Below are 14,911 nucleotides of genomic sequence, written 5' to 3' on the forward strand. Positions count from 1 at the left end.
GCCTCCTAGCTGAGTCCTGACAGTTTGAATCTCTGGTTTCTGAAGCCTGGAGCAGCAGGTCTGTGGCTCTCAAGGCTTGGAGCTGTGAGCCGCTGGGTTTGCCTTGAGCATTCAAGAGCCTAGGACAGCCAGCACTGGGCCCCTCTGACCCACTCATGATTTCTTGCCAAGAGTGTTTTTCCCATCTGACTGCTTTGAAGCAATGGGTTGTCAGGAGGTATCTCCAGCGCCACTGTGTGTCACTCGCCTATTGGCCTTGCAAGGATGCGTGGGCCATCCGTGATATGTCAGGTCTTGTACGTGCTGGGATCATAAACAAGGAACAGAATGAACTAGAACATGGAGGTGATATTCTGATGAGGGAAGTCAAACAATAAACACAGTAGTATATACACATACATGAATAACTAAACATGACATGTAGTATGTAGGTACCCTTTTCATTCTGTATTGATATATGAATAAACATGTAAGCAGGTGGGAAAGGCAGTGCTGGGTATCCATGATGACTTCACAAATGCTGGGCAGCAAAGGACTCTGTAGGAGGCTAAGTAAGGGCTCAGACCACATAGTCACCTAGGGGAGAGTTAGATGTAGCTAAAGGGGTTCTTGGCCACAAACCACAGAGACTCTGGGTGGCTGGAATGGTGGATAGCAAGGATGCATAACCAGACTGAGGCTGTGAGGTGAGCAGCCTGAGTAGTCTGGGCTAGAAGAGAAGCTAGCGAATGGTTCTCAGTGTTTTAGTGATACTGTTGGGTTGTCTCTGACCGTCCTAGCTGTTGGATTGAAATAGAGGTGGTGAAGGGATGTGGGCATGGGAGAGTATGGGACTGAGAGGAGAAAGTTGTTCCTAGATCTAGAATCTCCTCGTGTCCTGGACCAGGATGGGGCCCATCCCAGAGAAGAGCTGCTGACTCTGAATGTGTGGAAAGGAATCCCTAGGAAGGTTTGTAGAAGACTGGATGTGAGAGCCAGAAAGGCAGAAATCAAAGATGAGTCAGACATTGGCCAGAGACACTGAAGGATTGGCTGTGTGTTGTAAAGAAGATTCTGGAAGAAGTAGGTTGGAGTGGCTGGCGTGTGATGTAAAGTTCCTCACCACTGTGTGATTCTCCTACACATCTACTCTCAGCTCTGGGTAAGTGTGCCTCCTGGTGGTCCTGGCATTCTGAGCAGAAACTAGCCCTGAGCAAAGATTCTATCTGTGTTTATTGATTGCTTCCCAAGTCGCTAGAGATGCTCGTTCATTCGCTAGAGGTTCCCTTCTGAGCAGGTAGGTTACAGCGACCCTTGTCCAGAAGCCCTGGGGTGTTATGTGCTATTCTTTCTAGATTCAGTAAGAAGGAAGACCCAGGAATGTCTAGAAACCTCCCTTACCATCCTTGTTCCCCCTGAGGATGCGATGAGACATCTGTCACCACAGCTCTGGCCATGGAGTGGGTCATGGCAGCTATAAAAATCCACTCCATCCTGCTGTCTGGAACCTTGCTGAGAGATTCCTGGCACAGCCAGACTGGAGTCCTTGCCCTCAGGCTTCTCCCAGCATGCTTTTTTTTTTCCTTTTTTTTGCCTTGGATCATTTTTGCTTTCAATTTTAAAAAAGAGAAAGAAGAGGTTGGGAGGAAGAACGGAGGCAGGGAACGGAACAAAGGGATGGGGCATAGTGTGTGATGTTCCTCGCTCTTATACAATCATGTGGGAGGGCCAGGGGTTGGGAGTCAACTCCTCTCTCCGCTGGCTGGTTTTGTAAATCAAAGTTGGTTGTAATCATAAACTTTATGCCTTTATCGATTTCACACACACAAGCCATCTGGCTGTGAATACATCAGTAAGCATGGCTGCCTATGACTCTCCTTTCTATACCTTCACAGCCCAAGTGGGTGGGAAGAAACCTCTGTTTTCAGTCTAGGCTTGGGAGGGTGTATATGGTCCCCATATCCCGCTGCCACCTCCCAGGGTCTAGGGGAAAAAAAAAAACCCATGTCGGTGACTTAGGCACAGAAGAAATGTCTCGCAGCCCAGGCATGGGTTATAGCAGTGTATATCCTATTTGGTGTCGGGGTGGGAGACACTCCTGATTTAAATCGCAGGAAAACCAGAATGGGAGGAACCCTGCAGACCCCACAGATCTCAGCTGGGGATAAACGCCCATGCCCATGTAACTATGGGCTTCCGAATGGGCGAGGAACTGTCCACTTGCCTTAACCACGTCTTCGTCAGATGACCTGCACTCCACCGAGTCCAAAAGACCTTGTACTGTGCCATCTTCCTCCACAGAGATCACCTTCACAGGGACAGCCACCGTCTTTCCAGTGAGGATGGCTGTGTTCAGGATCTCTGCCTCCTGGAAGAACAAATATATGTCCATTAGCTAATCCCCAAGTCACCTGTCACCTGAACGTGAGGATGTCTCTTCCTGCCTCCCTTGCAAAAGGCCTGGTCTTTCACCTGGTCACAGGAAGCCAAATGTTGATAACAGCCAGCTGCCAAGAGGCCATTTCTGTCAACACCTGGATTTTGTAGGGAGGATGTAATGGGGGCAGTGATGGAGTGAATTCATAGCACTGTGTTTGGCAAACACATATGAATCTAACTATGTACCCAGCATCCTTGTAAGAGCCCTGGGAGTGCTGACCCTGCAACTTCCACATCACCAGATGAAACAGGAAACATTCCTGTTCCTTAGATAGCACAGTTAGGTTTTCTGATTCACCCAAGGTCACAAAGCTAGGGGGGAAATGAAGGTGAGACTCAAATAGGGAATTTCAGCTTCTGAATCTTTGCATTAGTGAGCTAAATAGTTCTAACCTTATATGCAATGCTTCTAATTTTTAAGAGTACAGATCAGCGATGCCAGAGACAAGATGGGAATGGCCTTGCCTGCTTCTCTCTACTCTCCTTTCACTTCCTTGCTGCTTTCCAGGCTTTCCCTGTGTTCTGCTATTGTGGCTGAAATCACACACCCACAGCCACTCCAGTGCAGCATGTGCATGCATAAAACCAACTCACTCACTCCTACACACTCACAAAACCACACATTTTTGCCATGAAACTTTTCCCTTAGCGATAGGACAAGAGATTTGTCCTTAGGTCACCATGTGCCCTAGGTGTGGCAGGGTGTGGTGAGGTTGGGCTAGAACTGGACTGAAAACTAGGCTTGCTATTCCTAATCGTGATGGGAGGTGCTATACAGGTGGCATAGCTTCAGGCATAGCTACCTGACAGGGTAGAGGGGAATGAATAAAAGGTAAACATACAGACACAGGGTAAAGTTGGGATCAGGGGGCCTGGGCTCTCTGATGGACAAGCCACAGCCCCTTGTTTATTATATTTGTGTCTTAGTCAGGGTTTCTATTCCTGCACAAAAATCATGACCAAAAAGCAAGTTGGGGAGGAAATAATTTATTCAGCTTGCATGTCCACATTGCTGTTCATCACCAAAGGAAGTCAGGACTAGACTCAAGCAAGTCAGGAAGCAAGAGCTGATGCACAGGCCAAAGAGAGATGTTACTGGCTTGTTTCCCCTGGCTTGCTCAGCTTGCTTTCTTATAGAACCCAAGACTACCAGTTCAGGGATGGCATCACCCACAATGAATGGGCCCTCCTCACTTGATCACTAATCAAGAAAATGCCTTACAGCTGGGTCTCATGGAGGCATTTCCTCAAGGGAGGCTCCTTTTTGTAATAACTCCAGCTTGTGTCAAGTTGACACACAAAACCAGCCAGTACAATTCAAAATATATATGTTTATAAAAAGCAGGGTTATTGCATACTGGTAAACAAGGGGCAAGGTTGTTATAGACAGGTGAATAGGGGGAGGAGGAGGATGGAGAGGAGGAGGAGAAGGCAGGTTTAGAGATCTCATTCCTCTAGAGAAGGAATCTTCAGGCCATAACTATGGTGGGGAAGCACACACTGCACACACTGCAGACACTGTCAATATCTGCACAGGGACCAGAAGGATTTGCAGTTCCCTTGAGCCTCATCCCTGGATGGTTTTGTCATTTTCCCAAGAGTCTGAGGCTCTGGGGTCCTTGACACAGCCCCTCCTGTCCATGTCAAGAGCACATATTTGCTTAGGATATCGGTTGCTTCCTACACACAACACACACATGGCTGGAAGCTGGGTGACCCCTGAGGTAAGGCAGTACAAGGCAATGTAGGGTCCACCCAGATTTTCCCCAGGTATGTGTACTCTTGGTATTTAGATGCCATGTCAGGAGGAACCCTACATCCTGCAAAGCCAGAGCCTCCAAGCCCTAGCTTGGAGCACCTGTTGTGGGAAATATTTAAAAAGATGAACGATTCCTGCGCTCGTGCCTCTGCCCCGGCTGCCCGGCCAGCCATGTACTGGTGGGCAATGGCCGACCCGTTTTTATGGTGTGGAGACTGACTCAGACCTCCACATTCTCTCCACCTAGCTCGATAAGCTCCCACTGGCGGGTTGCTGCCACGCCAATCCCATGCTACAAATCCCCCATGGCCTTTGTGGTGCATCTCAGGCAAACTCGTGCTTTGCCGCTGTACCTTTCTCTCTTGAACCCACATGAGCCATGATGTGAAGGAAAATGCAACACAAGCCTAGTTCAGAAACAGTGGTAACAGTCTCTGGGTGCAACAACTAAAACCCAATCTTGTAAGCCTTATTAAAGTCTGATTCCTCCAGTGGTGAATCCTTGTGGATCCATGATACTGGGAAACTCTAGCAGCTATATCTTACCTCTCTGCTGTTCCTTCTCTGACAGTGTCACCACGAGGCCTTTCAGCAACAAGCCCCATTGTATTCTCATTCTGGGAAGTCAGTGCCTGCCTGGCCCTCCTTGATAGAGTGACAGGAGACAGTTGGATGTGTGCTGGGTCCACTGGGTATCACCTGACTCAGCTGCCATTTTACTTTGACTTGCAACCACTGGATCGGAGTGTCCTTGCTCCAAACATAAGCTCTGGGGGCAGTGAGGGGTGAGGCATCTTCCTTTGGAACCAAGCTTATAAATAGGCTTGTGAATCTGACATTTGTGTGGAATCTGAACTGTGTGAATAGCTCACCAGAAGACAGAGTGGAGGATACCCCTAAGTGACATCAGCACCTCCCTTATGGCAACCCTGCTTCTTACGTAAGATACACTTCTTCCCTACCTCACGGAACCAACCTCAAAGCATGTCAGCTCCTTTGGCTGAGCCTTAGCCTCAGCTGACATATGCTGTTTTCATCCTAAAAGACATGATTTCACTTTGGAACATTCCTGAACTCAAAGCCAATGCACAGCTTCCCCCCCATTCCATTAAATACACTTAAACATATATTATGTATATTTGTGTGTGCACACAAGTGCAGTTGCATATGTGTGTGTGTGTGTGTGTGACTATGTGAGGAGTGGGCACATATGCCATGTACACATGTGGAGGACAGAGGACAACTTTTAAGAATCTGTTCTCTACTTCTACTACGTGGAACCCAGGAATCAAATTCAAATTGTCAGGCTTGGCCACGAGCCCTTTCTCTGAACTGAGCTACTTGCTGGCTCCATTTTATAGTGAGAGCTTCCTTTGGGGTTATGTACATTCTTATCAGCTGTGAGAAATGATAGCTGTCTCCCTGACTCCACTTTGCTGGCAAAATGGTGATCAGGGCTGTTGTCAACCTCCTTACCCTTGGTGAAGGAGGCTTCTGTTGGCAGTGGGTAACAGTCAACACAGAGATGCTGAACTGTTCAGAGTGCTGGGGATGGGAGACAGTGAATGCTCAGCTCTAAATGGGACATCAATATCGATCCCCTATAAGGCTCCAGGAATATTGGGGAGAGAAGAGGAAGAATGCAAGAGCCAGAGGATGCAGAGAAGAGCTGTGGAGTTCTGTCCTCAGGCCAAGACATGGCCGATGAACACATCAACTCCCTCCCAGGAGCTACATAAAGTTGCCTGCACAAGACCAGGCCAGATGACATTCCAGCATAAACAGGGAAGAGGACCGTGAGGCCCCATTCCTAGCTGAGGAATTATTGGTAGTTGGTGAGTCTCGGGGGGAGAGGGAGCCATTTTTCATCAGGAGTGTGGCCACTGGTAGAGTGTCCCATATTCATGAACACAAACAGCCTTCATTGAACATGGAGGGTTATTTTTAAAAGGTGGATGGGTGGGTACCTACTGGGGGAGGAGAGGAATTGGGGTGGGGCTGGGTACGATCAAGAGACATTTTATACATATATGAAATTATCAAAGGGTTTAATGTGGCAAATGCACAAGGTTGAAGAATAAGGTTCTAGACAACCTCCCAGGATCGCCCGCGCAGCTGTGTGGAGAGGAGCCCCCTCCTGACATCGGGAGAAAGGAGGACAAGTAAGCAGGTTTTCTTGTCCTACTGGAGCATGATTTGGAAGTGACTTGTTATTGCCACATAAGCTGGTCTGTTCTGACGGATGCAATATTTAACCTAAGAATTTGCTCCATGCAGTAGGTGATGAACCTGTCCCAGGATCCTGGGCACTGTCCCAGGTACTAAGTCATTTTGGTGACCCAGCATTCTCTGAGGGATGTTCTTCCCGGGTATGGTTGATTTCTTAAAGCTCTCCATTTCCCGTCAAAGATCGATAACCTCACAAGCTCGGTGATCACTCACCACCCTGTCCTTGCCTTTTCTTTGCTTTCTGAAGCTCTTACCACCCTGGACTCACACACACACACACACACACAAACAAAAAACAGCAAACATTGTCAGGGTGATGAGTTGGGAGCTTTTCATGGATACCACATTAAACGCAAGAGAGTTATTAGATGACCACAGAGATAGAGTAGATCTAATTAGCAATAAGACTGCAGGGCCATAAATAAGCCCAGTGCCTCTTCTCGCCAGCGGGGAGCATCATTCAGTCTGATGCCCGGGACACGCACAGATTTACAAACCACTCTCTGCTCCATCGAGTGCATGGGTGCCTGGGTTTAGTGGCAGTAGCCTAACGCAGAGAATCTTGCCCTTTACCAGTCACCCTGAAATAAAACCATTGCTTCACTTAATGGGGAACAATGGTAGTTTGAAAAGCAAAGCAGCTTGCCACTTAGGCTGGCTTCTCTGTGTCACCAAGACACACCTGGCTATATTTGTTTCCCTTTTTTATTAATGTGAATTTAACTGTTTTATCAAAGCCGCACATGTTCACTGTTAAAAATATCACACCTACTCAATACTTCATGAAAAGATGTTCTACGAGCACTCCCTTCCCCACGCCCATTTCTATGCCTTCAATAGCGACTCTCCTGCCCATGTTAGGAACATTTTTCTATGTGTTGAAATAATGCACTATATAACCCGGTTTCAATGGAATGATTTTTAGATCCAGTCCACCATTCTAGTTTTATTGTTGTTGCTGTAATAAAATGCTCTGTGAAAAGAAACCTAGGGTTAGAAGTGTTCATTTTGGCTCACAATTTCTGGTCATAGTCCATCATAGTGGCAGGCTCTTAAGAGAGATGGTTACATCACATCCACAGTCAAGAGCAGGGAGAGAATACACACACACACACACACACACACACACAGCACACGCACACACACACACATATGCTTGGTGAGTGCTCAGACCTAGACCCACACGAAGGGAGTAGTACTGCCCATAGTGGGCTGGGTCTTCTCACCTTAATCAACTTAATTAGGAAAAAAAATCAGTCCTGCCCATACATACATACTGAGCAACCTCATCTAGATAGTCTTTTATTCAGACTTTTAGGTGACTGGGGGTTGTGTCAAGTTGCAACTTGGAATTAATCATCACAAGTACCAAATGGTGGTATGGGACATGAGATGTTTCTACTGCGTTTGGTTCTCTGTCCTTAGTCACCTTACATATTCTTGGTTGGGTCTCTTTACTGGATAAACCTAGTATCTCAAGGAAACTGCTTTAATTAGGTATTGAGAAGATCAGAAAGAGAGGAGCCTACAAATTTCAACCTGGAGATGGTTGTGCCCTGGATGACTGTGGTTGGTGAGAATGTTCTAGATGCTTGAAACTTGCCAGTTGAGTCAGGCTTAAAGCTCTAATTCCAATAACAATATCAAACAAACTATGTGAGCTGTCGGCTCTATTATCTACTCCGATGATGGCAATCATTTCAGGATGTAACCAAAACACCCTCCTGCTCACTGTAGAGCACTTTCTTGTCAATTAAAACCTAGTAAAGCTAAGGGGAAAATGAGGTGATGTATTGATTTCTGGATAGTTCTTTGGCATTGCTACAAGGAGGTTGAGTCTAGCTTTTCTCCCTCAATGCCACCTGGCTACAGGGATACATGGCTGAAGTCTAGGAAGCTGGGTGACTCCTGAGGTCAGCCAATACGAGGCATTGTGGGTTTACTCGGCTTTTTCCCAGGGATATTTACTCTTGGGACTTAGCTGCTAGGGCCAGGAGAAATCCTGATTCACACGCAGAGGGATCTGCATGGCAGACTCAGCAGAAGCCCAACAGTAACCCACCAGATATGAGACCAATGAGGTCTCTGTAAGAAGTCTGAGCCGCCACCTCGATGTACCAGACAAGGGGCCCTGGGCAGGAGCCACATAGCCATAGCTAGGGCAGAAATGAAGATGAGTAACTAGTGTGCTTGGTGGGCATATTTAATGGCTCTCAAAGCCCCATTCACCTTGAGAGATAAGAGCGCTTGGCTGTCCTTCTGCCTGCCACATGCTCATTCCACAGCTTGTAGGAGCCATATTTCCTGCTCCTGCTATCTCGGTGACTTTGGCAAATTAGTGGCAGCGTTGTGCCTCTGTTTGCGCACCTGTAGCATAAAGCTTGTAAACACTTCTAGTCACCTGGTCAAACTGAGAATTCTGTATGTAAAGGTCCTTAGGATATGATGCCTGGTGATACCCCAAAGCATGCTGGTCTTTATTGTTTTCGACTGTTCTACTGGACTTCTAGACTTTCAGCCATACCTGCCTTCTGGGAGCAGGGATGGAGAGAGAAACCCCCAGCGTGTGGCTTTATGATCAAAGTAACCTTGACTGAGGTAACATGAGCTCTTGAGAGCTAAGTGTCCTTATTCCAAAAGTCAAGGCTGGTCCAGTGTAGTCTGTTAATATGTCTGTGCAGAGTCCAGGTTCCTACTTTGCTCTTTCCTGAACGAATGCCTTTTGTAACTCACCAAATCTCTGCACCTTGCTCACATCAGCCTGGGAATCGGGCTTCCCGACAGCATCCATTGGAACAGGGTGAATTAATGAGCTCAGCTCTTAAGAGTGATTGATGTTATTAACTTTTCAATAAGGTTAGGTATTATTAACTGTATCATAATGCATGCAATGACTTACAGGGATCCAGTATGTTCTTGGCGAAAGGAAAAGGCTAGAGAGATGAAGTAGGGAAGGAAAACCACAGAGGAGGAGGGAGAGGGAGTGATGGAATAGAGGAAGATAAAATCCATCACAACATCCAGGGGGACTCATGCTCAGTCAGGAGTTAGAGCAGGATAGGAACGGGAGCTCCCTGCCCTCCCCTTGGCTCTCAGCAACCATGGCCACTGCTCAGATAGATGCCAAGTTTAGGATAAAAGGATGCAGTTCCCTCACGAACACAGTCCCCAAGCCATGGACTAGGTACTCAACGAAGGACGGGTAGAGTCTCATCAGCAGTGAACAGTTGGAGGCTTTGAGCCTTGCAGGCTGCACGGCATGGGCACCCTGGGGTTTGTGTGAGTTAGCTTAGCTGTGTGTTACTGCAGTATCATATACTCAAGTTGGAACTGCCCAGGCTCCCCAGCCATGCCTGAGTACTTGAAGTGCTGCTTCAGTGTCCTAAGTGTTAGGGGTCCGCAGTGAAGATGGCTGAATGAAACAAAGATATCACCTCCTGGCCTCTTTTATGTCCATCAAAACCACACTAGTTTTTTTTTTCCCCAGGAGGGTATAAATGGATAACTGCCTCAACTGCTTCCACTCCTGGCCTCTCTATGGAGTTCCCAGAGCCTCAAGCATGGTCCCAGCCTGAACATCTCAAGGGACTAGAATTCTCTTAAACAGTTTGCCAATGGCAGTGGCTGAGCCAGGATCCAACTGTACCCGGGGAATGGAGGTGACCATGGCACTTGGTAAGGAGACTCTCACACCCAATTCAAAGGGAACGGTTGTAGCTCCAGCCAATTGTGACCTCTTCGACGTGAGGACAGTTTGCCCATGTCTAGATTTACGCAGAGGAGCTGAGAGCGAATGACTTTGTATGAAATCCTGACTTTGCTGTGTGGCCTACCTCCTACGAAAACAGGAAGAAAACGCATGTACAGAGAGACTCACAGGTGCCACCACGAGACTCTCCCTAGTAGACTGTGCTCCTGTTTGACAAAGAGAGAGGTGCTCAGAACTCTTTTCTATCTGTCTAGCCTCAGCAGATGTTTCCTCTGGACTCTCTGGGTCTCCCAGCATCCTCTGCTCTCAGGGACTCTGGCTGCCTTTATTCCAGCCTCTCTGGCCAGTCTCCCAACACCACCACAGCAAAGTCTTGGTTTTGCATAACTAATTTCAAATCTTACTTATCATCTAGTTTTGGAATTACGCAGAGGAGTGACAGCTGTTTAATTAACTCCTTAAGCTGATTAGACAGTCCTACTGAAGTCCCTCAAGAAGGAATTTCTGGCTTAGGGGAGAACCCAGGGGCACTATGTCACTGCTGTGGGCTGAGCTTAGAGAGCTTGCAAAACTGCTAGCTCATGCACTTCTGGGGTCCTCGAGGGTGTGGTCAAGCATGTATTTTTTTTATTTACTGTATCAGCTGCTACAGGAGAAGCAAAATGAAGGTAATAAAAGAAACCTTGACTCTGCCAAGAAAGCTCATTCTGAATAAAGCTACTGTACCAAAGGGGGTCTCCCTCTCCCCCCCATCCCCGTCCTGCCCCGCCCACTGCCTCGCCCCCTCGCTCATTAGTTTGTGGTTTGAACCTGTGTGCTTGCTTGTATTAGTCAGGATTAGCCTCTTCCCACACAATGGGCAAATGGGCATGCGCATTCCCTTTCACAAGCAAGACAAAATCAAGTTAAGGAGCTTAAGCCTTTAAGCCAATTTCATCTTCAAGATTACAGCTGTATAAAGAGGAATCAGCAAGGAACCCGGAAGCCCTGGTGCTCCTCCGACTGTATGAGTGAGGCTAAAGCTGGTTAGGTTTCCCTGGACACTACATAAATGACAGATTCCTTCTTCCTTAATTTTTAGTAGGTACCACGGAGTCCTTAGCCCCAAAACATGGTGGGAGGAATGAACAGGATATTAAAAAAAAACAAATAAAAAACCAGAAACATAGCAACCTGGCCCGTTAGTCCAAGCTTGTAATCCCAGCACTTGGGAGGTAGAGGCAGGAGGATCAGGAGTTCAGGGCTATCTTTGGCTACAGAGGGATTCGAGGTCAACCTGGGCTACATGAGAGCCTGTCTTCAAAATAAACATAAAACCCAACCCAGTGTCAAACAAGCAAATAGAAAAAGCATTGCCCATCTGCCTGGAGGCTCTTAGGGGGTCGATATGAATTTGACTTTCCGAGCTGTGCTTCACCAAGGTGTTTTTCCTGCTTTCCAATATGATACCCCTGAATTTGGGGTTCTGCCAATTTAAGCTCCACAAAGAAATATGGGGACAGTTATTTGATGCAGAATTCACATTCCATAGAGTTCACTCATTTAAAATGAATAGTTTCTTGGCTTTTAACCTAGTCACAGAGCCGTGCAACATTGCCACAAATTTAAAATAATTTTTACCCAATCCCAAAGAAACTATGTGCCTTTTTGTTATCCTCGCATATCCCCACCTTCAGCCTCAAACCTCACCTAATTCCCAGTCATGAATTTCTCCTTTTAGACTATGTCCCATGAACTGAATCATACCGTGGGTGGTCCTGCGTGTCTGGCTGGATCCATGTAGCCTGATGCCAGCAGGTTCCTCCCCACTGTGTCATGGATATATTTCTTGCCCATCTTGACTTCACTGAGTTTTGAAACACAGAGCAGACTGACTGCTGACAAGCACACTTAAGAGGTTTACCCACCCCTAGCCCCAAATTCGGGCAAACTCAGTTTATGAAGAACATATATTCTGTTGACTGAATATGGCCCATAGACATGTTTCCTTGACCCTTTCAGACCGAATTCCTTTTTAATGGACCACTCTCTTAGTTTGCTTTCTGTGGCTATTATAGAACACTATGACCAAAAGCAACTTGGGGAGGAAAGGGTTTATTCTAGCTTACAGAGCCCATAGTTTGCACAGTCCATCATGAAGAAGTCAGGGTAGGAACTCAAGCAAGGCAGGGACCTGGAGGCAGGAGCTGATGCAGAAGCCATGGAGGAGTGCTACTTATTGGCTTGCTTCCCATGGCTTGTTCAGCCTGGCTTGTTTCATATAGAACCCAAGATCACCTGCCCCAGGTCCATGATGGGTTGGACCCTCCTACTTCACCATCAATCAAGGAAATACCCTACTGACTGGCCCACAGGTCAATCAGATGGTGGCAATCCCTCAACTGAGGCTCCCTCTTCCTGGATGACCGTAGCTTATGGACAAAATCTAACCAGCAACATTGCAGGCTTGAAAACGGAGAAATGTGCCAACATCGAGGCAGCCATGCTGATGTGCTGGGATTTAGAAAGCCAGGCTTTGACTCGGGTAGGAAAGCAGCTGCTTTCCATGAGCCCCATCCTTTTTCACATGGGGAGAATTCAAGATTTTCCAGGATGTCTTGAGTCTGGCATCCTGTTTTAGAAGCTTCTAGAATAGTACCACATGAGTAATGTACCAGGAAACAAACCATACCCAAACCCAACACAGCGAAAGCTGAAGTCTGTAAGAAACACAAAAGATAAGAGAATAAGATCTCGGCTTACTTTATCTCTTTCTGTTTAAAACATTTTTCATTCATGTATATGTGTGTGTGTGTGTGTGTGTGTGTGTGTGTGTGTGTGAGAGAGAGAGAGAGAGGGGGGGGGGAGGGGGGAGGGGGAGGCGCGTGGGGGTGGGGGCGGGGGTGGGAGAGAGAATGAGCCAGCGCCAGTGCAGGCGCCCTGCGCATATGAGTATGGTACCCTTGGAGGCCAGAAGAGGGCATCAGACCCCTGAGGCTGCAGTTACAGCGGGCTCTGAGCTGCCATGTGGGGGTGCTGGGAACTGAAAACTCTGGCCCTCTGTAAGAGCAACAAGGACTCTTACCTGCTGAACCATCTCTGCAGCCTGGTCTTGTTTTTAAGCAGGCTGCACTTTGTGTCGGAAACACTAAATGCAGCGATTCATAAGGAAACTAATAATATGACTAACTGCTGTTAAGCATGCTGACACAGATCGCGGACCGACAGCTGTGGATGTTGACAATGGTTCTTAAAGGAAGTTTCTACCTCACTCACAGCCTGTGAACAGCAGCGCTACAAAACATGGCAGGAGTACTTAATCTGTGTTGATAGGTCCTCCCGGATGGCGTGAAGTCTTACTCTTTGAAGCTAGGGGGAAGCTCTGCCCGCAGCCTTTAACCAAGCAGGGCTCTCATCCACTTCTCAATTGCTACAGAAAAATGCATGTCAAATTGTCAAAGGCGACAGAATTTTCCGTATGCCCGGAGAAGCGTATCAGTTTTACGGTTCATGAGACTAAGGAATTAATTCAATTGGTTTGGGAAGGGCAGACAGAATTAATAAACATCAAAGGGCCGCTCCAAGGCTGTGCTTTGCAAAAAGGGAGCTGTTTTGAAAGTGGGCTTTGTTGAGAACTGCATCCTTTTTTGGGACCTGCAAGCCCTAAGGATTTCAGCAAGCCCCACGTGGGGGACGAGAGCCAAGACGTGATCATCTATGTTAATGGGAGTGCCGAGGCGTGGCTAATCCCAACAGTGCGGAGTGCAAAAGTCATCTTCTGTTTGGCCCCTGAAGACATTATGTTCTCTTTTCCCCCCTTCAGCAGACACAACTTCTTAATTATGTTTTTCTTAAGCTAATGTAAAAATGAATTTGCATGTCTGCAGCCTACACTAATTGAAGGAGGGAGGATGCTATGAAGATTACTTTGGGAGACGCAGCTAAATCAATTCAGGGCTGAAGCAGCCATGAGGTAGCCTGGGCCACTCGCCAAGAGAACATGTGGGCAGCCATCTTTCCCTTCTTTGGGCTGGGGTTACTGTGGAGGGAGAAGCCAAATTCTTTGCTACTTCCTGAACCTGGACTACCTCTGTCCTTGCACCAGAAAAAATGAAAGTCAGATGAAGGTCTTGGATCTTGAAGAAAAGGAAAGCACTCTTTAGACTCCCATTCATAATCTACGTTTTTTTTTTTTTTTTTTTTTTTTGAGGCAGGCAATCCATGATAGTTTGAGAATGCCCCTCACAGGCACGTGTATTTGAACATCACCCAGAAGGTGGCACTATTTGGTGGGGGAAGCTATGGAACTTCTAGGAGGTGGAGCCTTAGTAGAGAAAAGGGAGTGGGCTTTGGGGGCTTATTGCTTCACCCTGTGAGCTTTCAGCTTGTTGCAGCTGCTGGCTGCCAGGTCTCTCTCACCATTATGAACTGTCCCTCTAGTACTGTAAGCCCAAATAAACTCTTTCATGTATACATTGCCTTGATCATGGAATTTCACCACAATGCAAGAAGTAACAAAAATAAAACACATGTAAAACTTAGCAATCCAAGACGGCTCCATTTAAGCTACGCTTATAGCCCTTTCCTATCAATGGACTTACTGACCTAGGACTCCTCTACCTGCATCACATTTCATGCATGTCCCCACTCCAAGCAATGCAGCAAGTGGCTCCATGCTTCAGGAACTAATGGTTTCAATTCAAACACATCTGGGAATTAGATGCAGTAGGCCAATGGAGTTTGACCCAATTTTGGATGCTCACACAGCAAGATAAAGTATGTCCTCTGAGTAAACTTTTAGGGAAAATTCCCTACTT

The 14,911-nt window shown here is 47.0% G+C and overlaps 1 protein-coding gene across 1 annotated transcript in view; it reads right to left on the reverse strand.

The window, feature by feature from the left end:
- Tmem132d (transmembrane protein 132D) overlaps window positions 1–14,911 on the reverse strand; it is a 681,893-nt gene that overhangs the window by 82,620 nt on the left and 584,362 nt on the right. The window contains exon 5 of the mRNA XM_021163504.2: window positions 2,204–2,347. Within this exon, the coding sequence (XP_021019163.1) occupies window positions 2,204–2,347 (144 nt within the window). The remainder of the gene's footprint in view (window positions 1–2,203; window positions 2,348–14,911) is intronic.

The sequence above is a fragment of the Mus caroli genome, unplaced genomic scaffold, assembly GCF_978045245.1.
Source record: "Mus caroli unplaced genomic scaffold, Mus_caroli_1 scaffold_4, whole genome shotgun sequence".
Taxonomy (NCBI): Eukaryota; Metazoa; Chordata; class Mammalia; order Rodentia; family Muridae; genus Mus; species Mus caroli.